This window comes from Bos indicus x Bos taurus, chromosome 16, assembly GCF_003369695.1.
Source record: "Bos indicus x Bos taurus breed Angus x Brahman F1 hybrid chromosome 16, Bos_hybrid_MaternalHap_v2.0, whole genome shotgun sequence".
NCBI classification, from domain to species: domain Eukaryota; kingdom Metazoa; phylum Chordata; class Mammalia; order Artiodactyla; family Bovidae; genus Bos; species Bos indicus x Bos taurus.
The window spans coordinates 55639019-55661782 of record NC_040091.1 but is presented as its reverse complement, the minus strand read 5'-3'; the positions used below and the strand labels follow the sequence as shown (position 1 = coordinate 55661782).

At 47.5% G+C, this 22764-nt stretch overlaps 1 protein-coding gene across 5 annotated transcripts in view; it reads right to left on the bottom strand.

Moving 5' to 3' along the window:
* Positions 1 to 268: 268 nt before the first annotated feature.
* TNN (tenascin N) overlaps positions 269 to 22764 on the bottom strand; it is a 72499-nt gene continuing 50003 nt past the window's right edge. For all 5 annotated transcript variants that reach the window (XM_027565395.1, XM_027565397.1, XM_027565399.1 and 2 more), the window contains 7 exons: positions 20725 to 20855; positions 19598 to 19730; positions 18775 to 18926; positions 13353 to 13449; positions 12269 to 12436; positions 4229 to 4392; positions 269 to 1450 (listed from right to left, as the gene is read on the bottom strand). In XM_027565395.1, coding sequence (XP_027421196.1) covers positions 1310 to 1450; positions 4229 to 4392; positions 12269 to 12436; positions 13353 to 13449; positions 18775 to 18926; positions 19598 to 19730; positions 20725 to 20855 — 986 coding nt within the window. In that variant the 3' untranslated portion in view covers positions 269 to 1309. The remainder of the gene's footprint in view (positions 1451 to 4228; positions 4393 to 12268; positions 12437 to 13352; positions 13450 to 18774; positions 18927 to 19597; positions 19731 to 20724; positions 20856 to 22764) is intronic.

The following is a 22764-nucleotide window of genomic DNA, read 5'->3' as shown; positions in this document are numbered from 1 at the left end:
CGAGGTAACAAAGGACTCCCAATCCTGAAGGAGGGTTGCAGCTTGTAGGGTATTTGTCTTCCTCCTCACACACTCACTTCTCCTGGTTCCAAATACCATTATTTACCATCACAGCAGTAAGAGGTCACGGCCAACCAAATTCCATTATAACGCTCAAATTGTACCTTTGCTTGCACTTAGGTTAAATTTAGAATCCAAGTGCACTTATGTGGGGAAAATAACACACAGCATATTTTTTTAAATCAGTGGTTTATTTAATTTTTTTTTCTTGAATAGGAATTTGACTTTTTTCAATGGTTACTGACTTTGCTACACAAAAACCTTCCAGAGTGATAGGAAAATAAGACAAAAGTATCTGACCTTGCCAAGTGTCCATTCAGACAATAAGCATCTGGTACTGAGCACTTTCAGAAAACCCAGGGGTTCAACAGAATAGGCGGTAGGGGAGAGGAGGGAAGGCAGAGGACTTGATGTTATGAAGGAGTGACAAAGAAGAGTCTTTGGGAGGACCCAATTACCAAGAGAGTCAAACTATTTAAGGTTGAAATAAGTGAGAATTTATTCACAACATATGTGGATCTACAAAAGTGATTATGCAGATGGCTGGTAGGGAGCACTTCAAAATAGCAGTAATATGGAAGCTGGGGTTTCCAGCATGCCGGATACCAGTCAGAACTGAGCAAAATTCAACTCTCTCTTTGTCTCTTCTAGTTCCCTTGAATAACATCGGCAATTTTTTTTAAAAGGGGAAGATTTATGCCTTTGTCCCCCCAAATCCAGGGATAATGGAAGGTAAGTTTCAGGCTACTATCAGCCCCTTGTCATCAAAGTGAAACCCCTCTTTGGTGCTTCTTTTTAGACAGAAGATTTGTATTAGTAGAACTATGTGTATATACATATATATACACACACACACCAATTTTGAGATTTCCAATTAGTGGAGTACTAGATGATTCTTCACTTTTTTTTTCCCCCTAACCCCATATATTTGTTACTGAAGACAGAACAGAAAACCTTACAGCTTCAGTGCTGTCTCTCCCATACACACTGTGCAGCTACTTTTGTATGGATTTTCAGGGCCCCAATATACGTGGGCAAAATGCAGGTGATAGGGAAGTAAGCTGCATGACTGAGAGCTTGGTGACATGCTTTGTCCTGCAGGTTATCCAGCCATCTCAGAAGCCAGGGCTATGAGCATTCTTCAAACTTCCATCAGCCAGTCATCACTACCCACCCCACCTGACGCTTACACGGATGTCCCCAACCCTGGGCTGGTCTCCTTTTGTGCTGTACGTAGACAAAGGGGCCGTCAGAACGTTCTCGAATTTTCTCCCAGCATTCGCTTCTTTCTGCTCAGGACATGCTCCCCGCTGTAGCCGTGAGGTCGGATCTTCAACTCCACAAAAGGAATGGAGAATTCATGTCCCTTCCATGGCTCCCAGTTCACCCCCTATGTTAAATAAATAAATAAGCCAACAAATAAACAAGCCAAGGAGAAGAGGCACTTGGGAGAGTGGAGTGGGTTACGGCACCAAAGAGTGCTTCTCTACCGGGGAAAGCACTCCCTCTCTACTCTGTTGTTCTTTAGTCACTCAGTCGTGTCCAAGGCTTTCACAAGCCCATGGACTGCAGTCCACCAGGCCCCTCTCTCCACAGGATTTCCCAGGCAAGGATACTGGAGTGGGTTGCCATCTCCTTCTCCAGGGGATCTTCCCCACCCAGGGATCGAACCCAAGACTCCTGCATTGGCAAGTGGGTTCTTCACCACTGTGCCACCTGTGAAGCCCACACCTCTCTGCACAAGGGACAGAAAAGGAGACTGGGATACTTATAACGGAAGTGAGAGAGGGATCTGGGAGTGTGTGCCCTCTGCTGGGCAGCTGAGGTTAGACAGGCTGAGGACTGGGAAGCCCCCTGGGGTTGGAGGCTGGGGGTGTAAGCCCAGGAGGCGGGTGAAGCCAGAGCAGCTGCAAAGACAACACGGGGTCAACCTGGCCAGCAGTGATTAAATTCAGAGTGATTTGCTTCACTCTTTTCCTTTACAAAAAATTAAAGACAAAAATAAACATATTAATTGGCCAATTGTGTAAAATCATTCTCAATTTACACTGTACAGATATTAGCTCTGGGGTAACGAATAGCCTGCTGAAAACTAAATTTCGCATTATGACTTTTGACTGGTGAGCACAATAATATTTAATTCACTTAATAACCTTGCAACCTGGCCAATAAAGAGCCCAAGTGACCAATTTTATGTATTTTAATTTGTGAGGTAAATAATAAACAAGAAGCTAAATGCTGTGCAGACTGTGAAAAGCACATTAACCAGATGAATGTCTTTTATTAGCAAATATGGGGATGGTTTAGGGCACGCTGGCTGCTCATTTCAAATATCTGATCTCTGATCACAGCTTCCCTCAGTCCACATGCAGCCTCCAGGATTCATGGGCCCACCCTCCTTGGCTCCCCTAAGTGCAAACTTCTTCTTCCCTTTGAAAAATCATGTAAAGATGGGGAGTCCCTACTGTCTGGTTAGGACCAATGGAAATAGAATGTACCTGGACTTTAGATGTGTTAATATTTACAGTCATATTGGTATAAGGTGAGTTCTGGGGAGAGGTAGCTTCCTGAAGGCTAGGATCAAGATCCAGGGTAGGAAATTAGAAACCCAAGGAGGGGAAATTTCATAAAGTGGGATGGATTAATGATGAGTAGGAACAAAGATGCAATTTTCAAGAAGCTGTAAGGAAGCAAGCAGGAGATGCCTAGTTGCTGGCGAGGAGTCAAGATGATGTTCTCGGGGCATGAGAGTCTGAGAAATCACTGGTAGGAAAGTTTTAGAGCAAGGGAGGGGTGAGGAGCCTGTGTTCACACTCCTGAAGTGGAGAAACCGGTTTAGCACAACGCTCTGAGCAGACTTTGGGTGGCTCTAGGGTGAAGTGGATCCAAGGGTGTTTGTGTACGCTAAGTCACTTCAGTCGTTTCCAACTCTATGTGACCCTATGGGTCTTACCTAAAGCAGAAAACTGTGTTCCCCATGATCAAAGGACAGAGAAAAATAGCTCTGGTTTAACTGGAAGAAGGACTTCCCTGGTGAGTCAGATGGTAAAGAATCTACCTGCAATGCAGGAGATCCAGGTTTGACTCCTGGGTCAGGAAGATCCCTTGGAGAAGGGAATGGCTACCCACTCCAGTACTCTGGCATGGAGGATTCCATGGACAGAGGAACCTGGGATCACAGAGTCAGACACGACCGAGTGACTAACACTTTAAATTTTCACTTTTAACTGGAAGAACAACTGGATAGAATTCTGATGTGTCTGTTATGGATAAAATGTTTGTGTCCCCTCCCAACCCCCCAAAATGTATACAATGAAGCCCTAACCACCAGTGTGATGGTATTCGCAAGTGATGGTATTCACAAGTGGAGCCTTCGGGAGGTAACTAGGGTTAGATGATGTCACCCATGGTAGGATCAGTGCTCTTACGAGAAGAGGACAGATCAGAGCTCACTCGCGAGCTCGCTCTCTGCCTCTACTGTGTGAGGACGCAGTGAAAAGGCGGCCATCCACAAGCCAGAAAGACCTCCCATCAGAAACTGAATCTGCTGGGAACTTGGACTTTGCATCCCCCAGAACCATGAGAAATGAATGCCTGCTGTTTAAGCCCCCTAGTCTCTACTATTTTCTTACAGCAGTTCAAGCTAACGAAGAGAGTGTCCACATGTGAATTTGTAAAGCAGGATGATGTGTGATGCATACCATCTCTGTTAAGCAGTGGGCGGCCTGAGTCCTGCCCGACACTGAGGAAGGGCACAGCACTGGTGGGAATGCAGAGAGCGGGGGGCCGCAGCAGGTGGGCAGGAAGGACCTAGACCACAAGGCCACGGAGCCTGGAGAAGGAGCCGCACTGCTCTGACTGTTGGCCTCCGAAGGAGAGGGGCAGCACACCAGCTGGAGGGTGTCACTCCAGAAACAGAATATGGGTGGAGCTAGTGGTGAAGAACCTGCCTGCCAATGCAGGAGATGAAAGAGATGCGGGTTTGATCCCTGGGTTAGGAAGATCTCCTGGAGAAGAAAATAGCAACCCACTCCAGTATTCTTGCCTGGAGAATTTCATGGACAGAGGAGCCTGGTGGGCTGCAGTCCCCGGGGGTCGCAAAGCGTCGGACACAACTGAGTGACTAACACTTTCACTGGGACAAAAAAGATGTTCACCTGTCACCTACCTCACTGTGCTTGGTCTCCCCGTATCTGCCATTGGGGTTGGCCAAGTGGCAGTTCTTGTACCACCAGCCGCCGTGATGTGTCAGGGCACAGTTGCTGAGGGCGATGTCGTTGTCTCGGTCAAAGGTTGTAAACTTCCATCCGTTGTGGTAAGTGAGTGCGTCCCCTGCGGGCAAGCAGAGGTGACAGAGGTGGGTGGGATCCTCCTCTGGCCTGAGAGAGGACCCGGCAGGAAAACCTCCGGGCACAAAAATGCCAGGGGTGCAGTTGGTTATGCCACAAGGAGTCACGCTTTTCTCAAAATCGCCAAGATGAGCACACAATACGAATGAACAGGTTCTCTTTCCTCGCTTGTCACCCAGACTTCAGGCCTGTTTTTCCAATAGCTTGAATAGCTTTTCCACTTAGAGGCTTCACAGTAAAATATCCAAACATCCAGAACCGAACTCCTCGACATTCCTCATAGTACCAGACTGACCTCACACAACTGACCCCTGTCCCATGCCGCTGTCTCTGCTTCAGTATCCCCTCAGTGGCCCAGACTGGACACTCCTGAGCCACCTTTGACAATCCTATTGCCCGCCTCCCCCATCAATGATTCAGCCCTTCCTTCTGCAGATCACTCCAATACACCCCTGTCCCCCACGGCTGCCACCCTAGGGTCTTCTCACCTCTCCAGGCCTGTGTCAACACAACAGGCTTCCCAGTTCTTCCGAAGCTTAATAAGTATCCTTTTTCATCATCTCAGATCTACTTCCTCCCACAAGGAGTGAATTACTCCTCCTGGCTTTGCAGGCTTGTACCTTGGCTGTACCTTCTGTACAGCCTCATAGCCTGCTGTCCCCAAAGGCACTGAATGCGTAGGGTGGATGAGTCCATCGTCCATGCCTCTGCTTATCTGCTTCTCTCTACCCTTCATCAGTCCAAGTCCTCACCATTCCTCGAAGCCCAGCGCAATCCCACTCCTGAGGAAGAGTCTCCTTCCTAATCCTCCCACGTGCCCTCTTAACACACACACCTGAACTTCTAGAGCCCTTCTGGGCACACAGGTACAATTAAGTGCTCATTACAAACTGTCTAGAAACCTGCCTTAATTACTTGACTTGTGTTTCACTATTTCCCCATCACATTTGTCATTCTTTTACACGTTTACTTTTTAATTCAGCTCATAAACGGCAATAAGGGCTCATATAAATCCCAAGCTTAGTCAAGTCCGTTCCTGTGATAACAATACTTCCATTTAATCTGATTTCCAAGTTACAGATCACCTCCACATGTACACTCTCATCTGATGCTCCTGACAAGCCTGAGGGGTGGGTTAGGCAGCTCTTAGTCCCACGAGGAAGGAAACTCACAGAGTTTGTTCTAGGGACTTGCCACAGTCACTCAGTCCACTGGCAGCAGAGCCAGGACTCAAAGCTGCGACCCGAGACCCCAAGCCCAGGGTTCTTTCTGAGCCACCAATGCATCTGCAGTTTCCTTATTTCAACAGCAAGCTTTGATTATGCCAACAAGAATGAGTTCTTTCTGACCATCTACAACAATGGTTCTCAAAGTTCAGTCCCTGGGCCAGCAGCATCTGTATCACCTGGGAACTGGTTAGAAATTCATGTTCTCAGGCCCACCCCAGTCCTACAGAACCAGAAACTCCAGGGTGGTACCCTTCAGTCTGTGCTTTGACAAGCCCTTCAGACGCCAGCTGAAGCTTGAGAACTTTTGTCCTGCAACCTCATTCATTTACTCAGGAAACGTCAGGTACACCTGCCACGGCCCAGGCTCTGGGAATGCCAACAGTGGTCCTTGCTCTCAGTTGCGGGTGGCTGTGGTAGATACATAAAGAGTTGACAAAACGGTGTAAAGGGAAGGTCCCAGTTTGTCTTTCTCATTTGGGAGCTCAGACGGTGGCCCTTTCATGTCCACCGTGTTGTTTAGTCGCTAAGTCGTGTCCAGCTCTTTTGCAACCTGACGGACAATATATAGCCTGCCAGGCTCCTCTGTCCATGGGATTCTCCAGGCAAGAGTATTGGAATGGGTTGCCATTTCCTCCTCCAGGGGATCCTCCCAACCCAGGGATTGAACCCATGTCTCTTGCACTGGTAGGTGGATTCCAGTAGGCCACCCGGGTAGCCCTCATGTCCACCTTTGTTGTTCAGTCACTCAGTCGTGTCCAACACTTTGTGACCACATGGACTGCAGCACATCAGGCTTCCTGTCCATCACCATCTCCTGGAGCTTGTGCAAACTCGTGTCCATTGAGTCGGTGATGCCATCCAACCATTTCACTCTGTTGTCCCTTCCTCCTCCTCCCTTCAATCTTTCCCAGCATCAGGGTCTTTTCTGAGACACAGCAAAACCTCTTCCCCCATTAATTTTCTCCAATGAAAGAAGAGCAAACTGTGCCTTCATTCACAGGCATTTCTTCATCTCCTTAGATTTTCCGCAGATAGTTCCCTATAGTTCAAAATACCACACAATGGCTCCCTGAGTAACACTTTTAACGAGCACAGTTTACCTAACTTGCAAGTAAGTTCCAAGAGCTGTTTTCTAAGCACCTGTGCAGAGACTGTTTCTTAAAGATCTCCTTGTGGCTATCTAACCTTGGGCGCTGGGATAAAGAAAGGTGAAGCAGGTTGTGGCCTGAGTGGCCCCTACCCCCAATCCATGATGGATTACCTACCTTCTGGCTTCAGAGATTGAAGCCACACTAATGTTCCAAATGTAGATAGTGAGTGCTCCCATAAATTAAAAACTAACTTCTCTTTGGTCATCAGGCCCTGGCTAAGACAGTGTTCTGATGTATTAAGCTTATCTCCCCAAGGAAAATAAAGCAGAAAAGTCAATGGTGGTTCTCTGGGAGTTTTAGGAGAAAACATTGATGAGAGATAAGTGCCCCACTTCTAATGTAATGGCCTTGGGTGGGAGGAGTCAGTGGCAAGCCTGTAAGAGGTCTGAACCCAAGCCCAGGTGGGGCTGCTGAGATGGTCAGCACCCAGCTCATCAAAATATCTCTTGGGGCAGAGGGGTGGCCAGGGGGGTCCCTACTGGGTCCAGTGGTTAAGAATCTGCCTGCCATTGCAAGGGACACAGGTCCGATCCATGGTCCGGAAAGCCCTGACATGCTGCAGGGCAACTAAGCCCATGGGCCACAACTACTGAGCCCGTGATCCAGAACCCATGCTCTGCAACTACTGAAGCCCTAGAGCCCGTGCCCCACAATGAGAGGAGCCACCGCAATGAGAAGCCTGTGTGCTGCAACTAAAGAGTAGCCCCCGCTCGCCACAACTAGAGAAAGCCCATGCACAGCAGTGAAGACCCAGTACAGCCAAAATAAATAAAAATAAACAAATATTTAAAATATAAATACATATAAAAATCACTCTGGAACCAACTCTTCTCCTCTCGTACTTCCTGAGATAGGAAAGGTGAGCCGGCAGCTAAGCCGTCTCAGGCCAGAAGCTGTTAGCATCACATCCCCTGTGAATGACACGCAGGCGCAGGATCACGTGTCTGGACCTTGAGCATCTTCCACTCGGAGACCAAGAATAGGCTGATGAAAGTGTGATTTGTGTCACCTCCAGCTTTCCCTTTTGTTCATGTGTCAACAATGTTTTCCTTCTTTAAGTGCCAGTACTTAAAAAATTCACTTCAAAGCCAGGAAGGCACTGGCATTTGGGGTGGAACAATTTTTCACTGTGGGTATCTGGCAACCCTGGCCCCAGCCCACTGAATGCTGGCTGAGCTCCTCGTCACATTTCTAAATGTCCGTAGAGGGTGAACCATCCCTTCTTGAGCAGCTCTAAGTCTCTGAAATCAGCTGTAAGTGGCTAGTTAGCCCACAGAAATCCTTCTGCACCACCCTGAATGTCTGCCTATTTATGTTTTCAATATAATCTCCAAATTAATGAACAGCGGCATCCTGAAGGTAGAGCTCATAGAATGTCCTACCTGTCTCACTCCAAGAATCAGAAAGTCAATTGATCTGGCATTACCTTGCTGGAGTTTCCTTCAAGGAGAATAATGTGCTGGATTTTTTAAAATTAATTTTTATTGGGGTATAGCTGCTTTACAATGTTGTTTTAGTTTCAACTGTACAGCAAAGTGAATCAGCAACACATATGCTTCAGTCATGTCCGAATCTTTGAAACCCTGTGGACTGTAGCCTGCCAGGCTCCTCTGTCCATGGGATTCTCCAGGCAAGAATACTGGTGGGTTGCCATGTCCTTCTCCAGGGGATCTTCCTGACCCAGGGATCGAACCCGTGTCTCTTATGCCTCCTGCACTGGCAGGCAGGCTCTTTACCACCAGCGCCTCCTGGGAAGCCCTATTTAGCACAATAGCTGCTTTACAAGGTTGTGTTAGTTTCTCCTCTCCAGCAAAGTGAATCAGCTACACATACACATATATCTGAGTAGGGTTCCCTGAGCTATACAGCAGGTTCTCCTTAGTTATCTATTTTATACATAGTATCAACAGTGTGGATATGTTGATTCCAATCTCCCAGTTCATCCCTCCCCTCCCTCCCGCTTTGGTGTCCATATATCTGTTCTCTACATCTGTGTCTCTGTCTCTACTTTGCAGCTTCTTGATTTGACTTCAGTAGAAGCAAAAGTTGAGGGTCGACCTGGACAGTCTGAGTAGGGATAGTCTAAAACCTCACTTACCCACCAGAGCTGTACATCTCTAGTTCCAAAAAGAGTAACAACAGGGTTAAAGGCTGGGGGGAGCTGGCCCATGCCTGGAGATGCAAAATGTTCGCTTTCTACCGGAATGCCCTGTCCTCTAAGGAGAGCTGGCCCATGCCTGGAGATGCAAAATGTTCGCTTTCTACCGGAATGCCCTGTCCTCTAAGGAGAGCTGGCCCATGCCTGGAGATGCAAAATGTTCGCTTTCTACCGGAACGCCATGTCCTCTAAGGAGAGCTGGCCCATGCCTGGAGATGCAAAATGTTCGCTTTCTACCGGAATGCCCTGTCCTCTAAGGAGAGCTGGCCCATGCCTGGAGATGCAAATGTTCGCTTTCTACCGGAATGCCCTGTCCTCTAAGGAGAGCTGGCCCATGCCTGGAGATGCAAAATGTTCGCTTTCTACCGGAACGCCATGTCCTCTAAGGAGAGCTGGCCCATGCCTGGAGATGCAAAATGTTCGCTTTCTACCGGAATGCCCTGTCCTCTAAGGAGAGCTGGCCCATGCCTGGAGATGCAAAATGTTCGCTTTTTACCGGAATGCCCTGTCCTCTAAGGAGAGCTGGCCCATGCCTGGAGATGCAAATGTTCGCTTTCTACCGGAATGCCCTGTCCTCTAAGGAGAGCTGGCCCATGCCTGGAGATAGCAAATGTTCGCTTTCTACCGGAATGCCCTGTCCTCTAAGGAGAGCTGGCCCATGCCTGGAGATAGCAAATGTTCGCTTTCTACCGGAATGCCATGTCCTCTAAGGAGAGCTGGCCCATGCCTGGAGATAGCAAATGTTCGCTTTCTACCGGAATGCCATGTCCTCTAAGGAGAGCTGGTCCATGCCTGGAGATAGCAAAATGTTCGCTTTCTACCGGAATGCCCTGTCCTCTAAGGAGAGCTGGCCCATGCCTGGAGATAACAAATGTTCGCTTTCTACCGGAATGCCATGTCCTCTAACCAGTACCTCATCATCTAGGACATAAGCAGCCAGAAGCTTGCTAAATTTCAAAATCCTCCTTGGGGACCAATCAGCACATATAAGGAAAGCTCAAACTCCACTAACCCCACCACTATAATTCAGAATTTAAGAGTAAGAATGATAGCACACAGGGGAAGATTAGACCGCTGCCTAAATGCTGCATGAATTCTGAGTCTCTCAAGGCTTCCTATTAAAAACTACATCCTCCACTGACCAGCACTTGTTGGCCTGCACAACCTTAGAATGGGAATTAGCCCCTAATCGCAGTTAAAATGCAAATACAGTCCCCGGGAGGAGAATCACAGTAATTCACAAAGATGTTGACTCCTTTTCACTCATTTTCCCATTAGCATCAGGTCATTTACTGGATTAGGATAGACCTCAGAGAAGGGACATTTGAATACTAGAGGGAGGGGGACGAGGTAGCCTGGGAGGGCAGGCTTGAGCGAGGTCCCCAGCGGAAGGCCCATGAGGGGAGTGGCTTCAGGGAGGGACGTGGGCACAAGTGCCAAAGGGAACCAGCCCAACCCATATCTTATCTGGAGAAGGTGCCATGGGTGGAGTCTCTGAAGACTGGGCTTTTTCAGCCCGAGAAAGGAAAGCTGACTGATCACTGTGGGCAGGACTGAACAGGGAACTGGGAAGAAAAGGGATGGCCAGATATTTAACCATGTGGGCTGAGCTAGAACAGGAGGAGGCCGGGTCTGATGAAATAAAGCTCATATTTTCTGGCAAGATACAGGGCCCATCTGGGCCTTGTTCTTCCCCTTTAGTGTGTACCACGCATCTGTGTTAACCAGACCTCTTTAGGAAATGATACTCCCTCTTAATATCCTCAAGGAGCCACCATGAATCATGACCTGTGATCCAATACTTTGTATGCGGTGTAGATCTGGACTTTGTAAACTGTCAATGATACATCATTTGACAGACTTATAATCCTCTATCTCAAAAACTCATCTAACTGTGCTCTGACCTCTAACAGGAGAGACAGTCCTCTGAGTTTTCTGAAAGACTGCCACCCGGGTTATAATCCTCGGGTTGGCTGGAATAAAACTTCCATGTCTTTCTTGTTTTTCATTGACAGGTCTAAGAGAGACTTCAGTGTGCACACCCCTTCCCCTCTGGCTGGAATGCAATCTGATCAGCTACAGTTGGTGGAAGAGGGTGAGAGGCAGTGCACTCACTCTTACAAAAGGGTGTCTTGTAATCCCTCTCATTCGATTAATATCCTTAGACTGAACTAAATACCCATCTGTGTTTCCCAATTGTATTTTAACTGGCTTTTTTCTATGCCTGACTTCCACGTTTTTTATATCAACCCTGAATATTCACTGGAAGGACTGATGCTGAAGCTGAAGCTTTGGCCACCTGATGCGAAAAGCCAACCCATTGGAAAAGACCCTGATGCTGGGAAAGATTGAGGTCAGGAGAAGAAGGGGATGACACAAGATGAGAGGTTGGATGGCATCATCAACTCAGTAGACATGAGTTTGAGCAAACTCTGGGAGATAGTAAAGGACAGGGAAGCCTGGTGTGACACAGTCACTGGGGTTCCAAAGAGTTGGACACGACTGAGCGACTAACACACACACACACACACACACACACACACACACACTCCTACATAGCCCCAACAAAGTCAAAAACACGCTATGTCAAACACTAGACTTACTTGCTAGGGTTTAAAGACGATAAATATAGGTTTAAAGTATAGTATTAAAACAATAACCACACCTTGCATCTTAAAGAAAATGCTCAGTGTCATAATTTCAGTATTTCATCAGCTGCTTAATTTTGTTCTTTTCCTTTCACGACTTAACACACCACCAACTGGCTTAAATCCAGTGAGACGCTAATTGCAGCTACCGTTCCCCTCCTTTCAGCTGAACTGTGAATTTCTGTGTTGTCATAGTTGTGTGGAGTTAATGAGACCTAGACTTCTTATTGTGTGAATCAGCACTTTCATTCTTCTGTCTTTATTTATGGCAAAGTACCACAATCAATTTAAATAACACACACACAGGCACCGCTGTGCAAGAGTGGCAGCCACACTGCTGAAGCCTAATAAGAGGTGGGCAGACACCGTGAAATCTCTCAGAATGTGGGTTCATCAGCTAATGTACAGCAGCCTGAATTGGGGCAGTAGAAGAGGAAGAATTTTACTGGTAGGGGATCAGTGTGTAACATACAGAAGTTCTGATTTTATGGTCAAAGATTGCTTTGATGATTCTGTTTAACCCCCTACAGGGAGCAGGGCCTCAGCTGTTCAGTGAGGACAATTCACCTTTGTAAAACAATATTCCGTCCCCCAAGTCCACGGCAGGTGGCCGACCCAGCCTCAAGACGCACCAGGCAGGAGACCCCAGCAGGAAGGACACATTTTGTCTTACCTGCCGTGCCTCTGTATTTCCCGACTGTGAGCCTGTACCGCTCCTTGCTGGAGGCCACCTGGAAGGAGTCGTACACAGCATAGGCAGATTCGTTGGCAGTCTGTAAGTCCACTCTCACCTCGTAGCGGGTGGGCGTGCCCATGGTGAGGTTGTGTAGCTTGTCAAGTCCTAAGAACAAGGAACAGAATTCTGGTAACCAACTACCCTGTGTGTGTGAGCACCCACCGTTTGCATCGGAGACTTTCAGTCCCCCAAAGGTGCCTTGGCCTTTTCCTCCTGTGATAATGGGAGGGTTTTCCCTATTCCTTCTCTTCTGGGGGAGGGGGTGCCTGTTTTCTCAACCCATTATGTCTTTGGCACAGTCATGCTTCTGAGTGTGGAAACCATGCCCTCTGGGAGGGAGCAGGGGTGGAGGGTAGGTAATCATGGGATGAATCTACCCCCACTGACTCCTTCTCTCTCAAGCAGGAGCATTCCTACTTATCATCCACTTATCTCACCAAGCGGGAGAGCAGATCAACCACTGACTCCAAGGTCACTGATGGGATTTTTGAACCAAGCAAACCACAAAACTCATCTACTCTATCAGATGCTGCAAATCAACGTGATGAGTTTCTAATTCTTCATTTCCCAATTGATGCTTCTGGCTATTTCATTCTCCACGAACATCTGCTCCAGAAAAGAGCAGAAGGAAAAGGGAGAAAACAATGCCACAGTGACTGGCATTCCTCACAGAATTCCAGGGAACCTGTGTGACTTCCCAGGGAGAGCCCAGAATCCCAATCAATCAATAACTGCTCTCCTCCTGTGGCTTCTGAGAAGTTCAGGCTGCAGGGAGATTGTATGGGGCTAGATGCAGGAGAAAGCCCACGTGTGGCAGTCCCACCCTCCCACACACTCAGTGCACACGAGAACCTTCCCAGTGACCTGGCCCCACCAACACCCTGGTGGGCAGCTTCCTCAGTGCCCCCGTCACCTGGAGCCCTTCCTGAATGTGGGGAGCTCCCTCAAGATGCCTGATCAGCTTCTTAGGGAGGAATCTCCCCTCCACACCCCAGCCTTCAGGAATGCTCAAAGATCATACCAAGCCAGAACTCCTTCATGGGGTCGCCGAAGCCTTCCACGTAGGTCCGCCAGCGCTTGAAGAAATCCAGCTGCCCGGTGTTCCTCCTCTGGAAGACCTGAAAAGGGAGACTGGTGTTTCTCTCTGACACACGTGGACAGACGTGGCTGAATGAGAGAGGACAGCATGGCACGCTGGGGGCTGCCCTGAAGATGGACAGAAGTGGCCAGGAGGTGAAACTGACGGGGGTGGTGATGGACCGAAGTGGAACCGAGAGAGAGGAGGACGTCAAGACTGCCTTTTGAGTTCTGGGCTCCCAGTGCTGATGGGAATTCACTCTGTCGATTGCTGAGAAAGGGGCTCTGAGACAGGACAGTTTCCATGGGGGCAACTTCGCTCATTTGGGGACCTAGAGAGTGTGAGTGGCTTCTGAGGTATCCTGGTGAATGAAGGTGCCATAGGAGCTGCTGAATGTAAGGGCCAGAGCTCTCAGGAGAGGGCCAGGCTGGACTTAGAAGGTGAGCACGTGTCTGAGATAGTGCTGGCACTCACCAAGTCCAATTTCACTCTCCTCTCCTCCAGGACACAAAGAGACTTTTTGTTTTAGCCTTTCTTGCAGTTAAGTTGGAACCGTGTGACTTGTTCCAGCTATAGGACTAAAAGCGGGGGCACAGGGTGTGGGGTGGGGGTCTCCCCACTCTCTCCCCCATTGCCCCAGGCCATGGTGCCATGGTGAAGGCCACATGTCAAGAGGGCAGAACCATGAGCTGGAATCAGCCTGAATCCCTGAGTCACCACTTAGTAGTGACTTTGCACACGTCAGAAAAAAAGCCTTTTATGGGTTAAATCACTGGAATTAGGTGTTAGTTTGCTACTACGGCTTAGCCCATTCCATCCTAACATGGAAAGCCATCAGGACACAGAGAGGGAGATGAAGCCATTGGAAGGATGAGATAAAAAACAGGACTGAAAGGAGCAAGTGGCCTAGAATGAAGCCTTGTGGATCCCAAGATATAAGAGCCACACACCACAGGATGAGCTCATGGAGAAGAACGAGGAGCAGCTGGTGATATGAAGGACAACCGGGAAAATGTGGAATCAGAAAGGCCACCAGAGGAAAGTGTGCCCGACAGTGTCACATGCTGGTGAGAAGTCAGGGAGCGTGATGCCCAAACTGCCCACAGACTCTGGTGACACGGAAGCACCGGTGACTTGAGTGAAGGCTGTGCTAGTGAGTGATGAGGGCAGAAAGCCAACCAGTTTCAGCTGAAGAGTGAGTGAGAAGGGACAACACAGAGACACAGTTGGGGCTGTTTCATGCGAGTATGGGCTGCTTTCTTTTCAAAAATCCCTCCATCTGGGGAAGGGAGGCAGTGCTGGTCAGAATCACTCAATTCTTTTTTATGAAGTAAATCTAAAAAGCATCTAAAGGCTAAACACACCTATGTATGCTTTTGCACTTCTAATTCCTCCTGGCCTTGGCAGCCAAGCTAGACGCCACCCTAGCTAACCCCACACAGGAGTCTGGAACTCCCTAGGAATGGAGTGGCATCTTCCTCTCCACCTTCTGTCCTTTGCGCTCCTTCAAGAGCAGAAGCCCCAACACAAAATCCAGTCCCCCTCTTTTCTACCATGTGCCTTGAAGTCAACCACTTCATCTGGAATTTGATGAGGTAGACCTCCTAATATTTGAGCATTCTTGATACATGTTTCTCTGGGAAGACACAGGGACGGAGGAGAGAGCAGGTTGCCCACAACAGTGCCCAGAGCTCACCGCCAACTCCTGAAGCATCAGTCCCTGTCTGCTGGCCTGGGGGGCACTGAATGAAGGGTGGGGGTCCTGGCAGGGGGTTGGTGACTCAGTCATTTCTGTTCCTGAGCATCAGTCGACTTGTTGTCCAACAGGGTTGGAAGCGGGAAGGAGGTGTCTGCCCCTAGAGGTGCTAGGAGGACTCGTGAGACAGGGTGTGTGAAGGGTAGAGAGCTGCGAGCAGAACTTAGGGATGCTCACGGTGAACAACTGCACTAACACTCACTAACACTGTTGTTCCCTCTCCCCTCTTCTTATGTGTCCATCTTGTAGAGACACCACCTTCCTTCCCTGGCTTCCTTGATTTCTCTTTTCACTCACTGATCTATGTAACAAGTGCTCGTTGAGCATGTTTAAAGGCTGACTCCAGGGCAAGAATATACAATGCCATTTTACAGATGAGAAAGTGTAGAAAATCAAATAGAGTCACACAGCCAACTATTCAGTGGCTAATGCAAAGATAAAAGACTGCCTCATCTCTCCCTGAGGAAGTCTGAAAACACCAGCTATGTGGAGTCTACTGTTTAAAGAGCATGCCTTAAGATTCTGGGGCTGTTCATTTCCTATTATGGCACCTGGGACTCCTGGATCATGAACAATGAAATCCTAGGGCATCACTATTTGGTTCCATACACACTGCACCAAATTCTATTCCCACTAATGTAGTTAGTTCCCGTGTAAGGTCAGGCTCAAATCTGATCCCACTCTCCTAGGACAGAGGCTTTACAAAGGCATTTGGTCTCTATCTCCAATCAATGAACATAGTGCCAAAGTATTTTTTTGTTTGTTTATTTGTTTATTTTACTAATGCTTCAGTGTGGCTAGAGAAATTGGAAAAAAAAAAAAAGGTTCTGATGCTCTTTGCATCACTATAGACCCAGCTCTACACTTACTAGCTGTCTCCTTGGGCAAGTCAGTTAGCCTTGACTAGCCTCACTTCTCTAAACTATGAGATCAAGATGTTAATAGCTTATTTGTCATTATCTTAAATCAAGGCTTCAGCATGGTCATGAATCATGATAAATCATAAAGGCCAGAGTCTGGCTCATACAGATATAATGAGTGATTATTATATCTCAGTAAATGTGTTAGCTTGCATTTTATAATGTCAGATTTCAAATGAACTGACCCACAGGGATCATTTGTACATCTTGATAAGGCAGCCTTAATTGACTCACTGAGAATCTAGTCCATTCCCTTCTATGAGGTGAAAATACCTTATAATGAACTATTTGGGATAACAGAAACCCCTTGCCAAATAAATCTCAAAGGAGAAAAAAATCTTTGTCTGATTCTAACAACAGAGCTTTGTTGTACTCTAGAACTTTCAGTCCTAAATGACTAAATCAGGAGGAAAAAATGAAAATCTCACTTAGATGCCTGTGGAAAGAGCCTCTCATGTAGTTCTTAGGACTTGCAAGATGGGAAACAGAAATGGAAATATTTGAGACACTTAAGCGTTCCTTAATAGTCTCCATTCCAGCTTCCCACCCGTAGCCTCAGTTACCTCAGGGCAGAGTTCTGGCTAACCCAAGTTAATCAAATTGTGTTCTTGCTGCCTGAGTGGAGAAGAATTTCCTTAAAAGGATTTGAGAAGCTCAGTTTATAAGGATAATATACTATGATCATCTTTCAGTGACAGAAGACTTTTGAACACCCCAAAACATGGAAATTGCCAGTAAAAGATTCAGTGGAGAGGTTTGCAGGACTCCACATATTTTCTGGAGTGTAGTGGCTTCGAGGAGAACCCTATAGAGTCTCAGTTCATGTAGTATCTTCAGGAACCTGGGTGAGAAAACAAGACTAGGGAGGGGATGGGGCACTGGCATTGGTGGGAACCCAGAGTTATTTCTGGAACTGACCTCTGTGTTCTGGCAAAGGTCACTTGTGTGGGCAAGATGTAAAAGGCAAGCTCCTTGAGGTCAGGGATTTTTGTCTATTTGGTCCACTGCTGGTTCCTAAGTATATAGAACAGTACGTGACACATAGTAGGCACTCAATAAATATTAGTGGAAAAGAATCATGGATACTCCCAGGCAGACAGACTAGCAACAGGTCTCTTTCAAAAAATTGTCCCAGACACACATCTCTTTGCCTGGGTGAGGCTGGCTTTCAAGAAGGCCACATCAACAGGGACTTCCTTGGAGGTCCATTGGTCAGGATACTGCACTTCCAAAGCCAGAAGCATGGGGTCCATCCCTTATTGGGGAACTAAGATCCCATATGCCATGCAGCACACCACCGTCCACCCCCGAAAGCAAACAAAGAAACAACAAAAAGACCACACTGGACAGTACAGACATCCTGCCAATGGGTGACTACAGGGACAAAGGCAGGGAACTGGCTTCAAGCTTGAAGGGACAGAAGCGCAGAGGTACAGTGGTGCTGAGGAGAACAGCAGGTGCAGCCCTATGAGTCTAGTCAGGTAGATGGCCTCCATGTGACACTCGGTTCTATTATTTTTACAAATCAATCAAGAATGTCCCCCATCTGATCCATTTCTGCCTTTGGGCCATCAGATGCAGCTGTGTGGATAATAAGTTTTCCTCTTTGCTGCTTATCAGATGGTATCATTTTATCTGTGGCTGCTCGAGTGTCTTTGGTTCCACAGGCCCTGAACGAATGTGTAAAGGAATATAGTCTGAGCTCTATGAGATCATGCTTTCTCCTTCCCACAGCAAGTGGTGGAAGCACAGTGGGTCAGGCTGCAGGCTGGTTTGGAGCAGTGAGAGCCTCTCACTGTTCAGGCACAGGGAGAAGGTGGTAAGGAGAAGTGGAAAGATCAGATTGAAAGTCTCAAAAGCAGCTCATCGTATAATTGGATCAGCAGATGCAATCAAAGAAGGTACCGTGCGGTTTAATGGCCCACAGAAAATAAAACCTCCACACAGATGTGAGATGATCAGAACATTGCAAGTTTCCCTCTTTCAGGGTTTAGCCTTTCATATCAAAGTTCCAAAGGCCCTGCTTCTGTACTGTGGAGCCAGGATGCAGAGCTTGGGCAACAGGCTCCAAAATTCAGAGGACTGAGCCCCCAAAGAGGCCGTGTGTTTCCATCTTGGGTGACCTGAGATGACCCACTGGGAAAACCAGTGACCCAGGAGGCTGGAGTCCTAGAATCTGGTCCCAACTTTGTTATTAACTCATGTGACCGACTCAGTAGACATGAGTTTGAGCAAACTCCAGAGGATGGTGAAGGACAGGGAAGCCTGGCATGCTGTAATCCATGGGGTCACAAAGAGTCGGACATGACTGATCAACTGAATGACATGTGACTTGGTCAGAGCACTTCTCCTTTTGGGCTTCAATCTACCCATCTATAAAGTATGAGCAATAATCTCTCTCATTCTATAGCTTATATGTGAAGGTCATGTTTATGAGTGTGCTTTGCAGAGAGTAAAATGTAGGCAACTGATGTAAAGAGGCCATTAGTATTAATAGATGGTGATAAACCCACAAGCCTTCCCAAACATCAGCCTGAATGTAATCAAGCCTGCTCTATCCCAGGAATCAAGTACCTCAGGCTCTGTTCTTACAGTTCTCTGTTCTCTGAAAATAGCTGCAAGGTACCAAAGCGTCTCTCTCCCATGGATGAAGAAGAAATAGAGCTGCCCAGGGCTCTGTGTGACTCACAATCCAGCCACCTCCATCTGTGTCCATGTCACAGTACACCTGCAGGGACCGGCTGGCATCCCCATGCAGGTAGATGGTGTAGAGGCCACTGGCGGCGTTACTGTTCTGCTGAACTTGACTGCAGTCCGAAGGGTGTGGAAAACGGGCACCAACTGGAACCAAGCAGAAGGACAGCATTGTTAGGAGAAAGGCACGGGAGGAGGGGAGTGGGGCTAGTCCCGTATTTTAAGATCATTTATTTTGTTTAGAAATTATTTTGGAACCTCCTACTATTTTGTATCTTCCAACTCTTCACTCACATCTTATTTTTCTCACTCACCCTGCTCTCATCAAACCCCTCAAATGTACTAGTGTGTGCTAAATTACTTCAGTGTCCAACTCTGTGACCCTATGCACCGCAAGCTGCCAGGCTCCTCTGTCTGTGGGATTCCCCAGGCAAGAATACTGGAGTGGGTTGGCCATGTCCTCCTCCAGTAGATCTTTCCAACCCAGAGACTGAACTCACATCTCTTACGTCTCCTGCATTGGCAGGGGGGTTCTTTACCACTGGTGCCACCAAATAAGGTCAAGTTCATATCACTTCCTCCTCTGACCAAAGCCCCACCTCTTCCCCTTCACCAGACAATACTCCACTTCACTCCCTTCCTTCATCTCTTTACCATGGGATGGATTTCTTCTGAATTCATAACCCCACTTCCATTTCCCCTTGTCTAGAGAAATCCAGAGCCCTGTCGCCACTCGCTCTTCCTTGGACACATTTTCTGGCTTGTCCCATGCTTGTCCTGCACTGCAGTCTAATTCAGAGTGCATGAGGTCACATTACCTGTGGAAAGGTTTGTAGATACACTCCTGCTCCGGCGATCACCCTTAAAGGCAACCAAGGAGACAGGCAGGGTGACACCCTGCTCAAGGCCTTGCAACTCAAACCTCTGGTCCCCTCTTCCAAGCTGCACCTCCTAGCAAACAAAGAAGACAGCAGACATTCACTCATCACCCGCAGCACCTCGGTGTCAACAGCACTCCCTGGTGCTAATGACAGAAGCTCCTTGGGAGGGCAGAGTTTTGTCTTTTTGAGAGCTCAGTAGTAACCCAGAATCCCAGTAGGTTCCAGCCGCTTCTCTTTAGGGCTGTGCCATGGAGATTCAGCACTTCTGGGAGGTCTAGCTGGGAACCAGCACCTCAAACTGCCACCGGGGCAGCGACCTCAAGGGGAGTACACATGAGGTCTCCTGCCCTCCAGATACAAGCTGGGGCACCAACAACAGCCACTACGGGCAGCAACAGGCTAGCAACACCAAGCTGAGAAAGTAATGGGCAAGGTGAAGCTGGCCACTGATCTCTGAGGCAGGGAGATAGCTGGGTTTTCAATAACCTTTCTCCCTAGGCTTATAGTGGCAGCTTTACCACTGAGATAATGAATATATCAAGGTGCCCTTCCTTTTTTCCTTCCTCCCTTTTTTCTTTCAAGGAAAGAGAATAATAACTTTCCACTGGGACAAGTCACAAAAATATGCTGGCTTTCTAATTCCAGGTGAGAGGTATAACTCTTGAAATAAGGTTAATCAAATTCATTGAATAAATATTTATTGAACACCAACCATGTGCTAAGTTCCAAACACTTCAGACACAAGGCGAGGCAAAGCAGACAAAAATTCTTTGTCCTCGTGGAGCTAACATTTACTGGGGAAGTAACATGGGACAGATGTGTGGCCAGCGGATACGTGACAGGCAGCTAGGAAGGAGCAGGCATGAAGCTTAGTCCCATAAAATGAGACCACACGTACACTGTTCACAAATGACCACGTTTAGCATTCTCCCTTGCATACAGCAAGTGGTCAGTAGGGATCAACACATTCATAAGCAGGTTGCCATGGACCAGCTTTTGGTCAGCCCCAGTGAGTTGCTGTACATGGAGGCTGGGGCAGAAGAGAAAAGGCGAGTGTCTGGTACCTTGACGGTGCTGTCTGGGAACTGGTAGGTCAGAATATAGCCATCGATCTCGGCAGAGGGGGGTGTCCAGGTCAATACCCCACCGGACTGGGTTACAGCAGAAGGATGAAGGTTTTGGGGAGGGTCAATGTCTGTATATAAAACATCAAGTAATTATTATTACTAAGGTAATGAGAAGAGGTAATTTTTGAGATTTCCGCTTATATTCTCTACCTACACACTCCCATTTTCTTCTTCCTATCAAGCAAGTAGCAGGCTCCATTCCTCTTTGCCATAAGGTCTTTAGGATCTATTTTTCTAAAAGTATAAACCCATGGAGGACAAGAGGGTTAAGGGGTGAGTTTCAGAGGGAGTGAACCTGGGCTCCCACTTCCCCAGCAGATCTGCAGAGAGTGGTGGTGGTGATGGTTTAGTCACTCAGTCATGTCTGACTCTTGTGACCCCATAAACTGTAGCCCACCAGGCACCTCTGTCCATGGGATGGGATTCTCCAGGCAAGAATACTGGAGTGGGTTGCCATTTCCTTCTCCAGGGGTTCTTCCTGATACAGGGATCAAGCCCAGGTCTCCTGTACTGCAGGCAGATACTTTACTGACTGAGCCACCAGGGAAGCCGCAGAGAGTGGTGAGTATGAGCAACTTCAGTCAGCAAAGTCCTGGAGATGGCAGGGCTCCCAAAGTGGCAAGGAAGAACGAAGACCCAATGCTAAGACCCATATATATATATATATGATGTGGTAAATGGCACTCTGAGTTTGGGAGTAGCAGAGGCAAACAGATCTGAAAGGCCCCTGCATACAGAAACCAGGGGCACTCAGTAAAAACACCTGCCCAGAAAGATGACCGAAAAACCAGATGGGACCCCATGCCTGGCCTTGGAAAATCACCTGAGACCTCACACTCAGCCCTGAGGGAGGAGCATGACTCTAAATCTACTGAGATTTCCAACTAACAAACAGAACGGGAACTTATAATAGAAATTAAGTTGGTACAGAAATATAAAGCTCTGTGTCTTAGGTAACTAAGCGTGCAGCCTTAGAGGCATACCCCGTACAAAATGGGGAAGCAGGGGAGATGCTTGTACAAAAGAGGAGACAAAGGGAGACAGGGCAGTGGAGATGGAGGAAAAGCAGAGATGTCTTCTCATCCCCACGCACTTCTGCACTCAAACACCAGAGGGAAAGCGTGAAGACTACATCTCAGCAAAAATTCTAGTCAACACCACAGTAATTGGTCAGACAGCTCACTTTTTTTTTAAGCAAACAAGATATGAATGGAAATTTCCATTTTGAAAAATCATTATCATAGAGGGTGATTTTAATTTAGAAGTTTCCAAAAAAGATGTCTCCAGGCTATTTTCTACCCAGTAGCATTTCAGCTGAGAACTGAAATGCAGTATTTTAATAGAAATCACGCAGCTGTTGTTTCGAATTAGGATGTTTTGACAAATTTTGAGTTTCTGTAATATCAGCGTGGTGTGGCTTTCTAAAGCATAACATCTGGTCTGGATTTTATTCCATCCATCACGCGGGAAAACTGAATTTCCTGGTTTCAAAATCAAAGGAAAACCTTAACTATGGAAATATCTTGAGCTGGCTTCTGCCACCCCTTTGCCCACCCATCCCCAGGTTATGAACCTGAGATGTCTGTCTTAGTTATTTCTACATTTCTATGAAGTAGAAAGATGAAATATTTTTGTCTTTAAAAATGGGGAAGGGGCTTCTCTGGTGATTCGGTGGTTAAGACTCTGAGCTTCCACTACAAGGGGTGCAGGTTTGATCCCTGGTCAGGGAACTAAGATCTCACACACTGCACAGCGCAGCCAAAAAAAAAATTTTTTTAATGGGGAAAGTGAAACAAAGAGAAGATAAAGAAGAAAGAGAGAGAGAGGAATGGAGGAGAAAGGAAGAGGGAGGGAGACTGGGGGTTGGGGTTGGGGGAGATGGGGGATGGAGGAAGGGAGGGGGAGAAGGAAGGAGGAAGATGTTGGTTACCCCAGGAGAGAAGTCCTGGGTATCAGGGACCCTTGGATGTGGAAGAG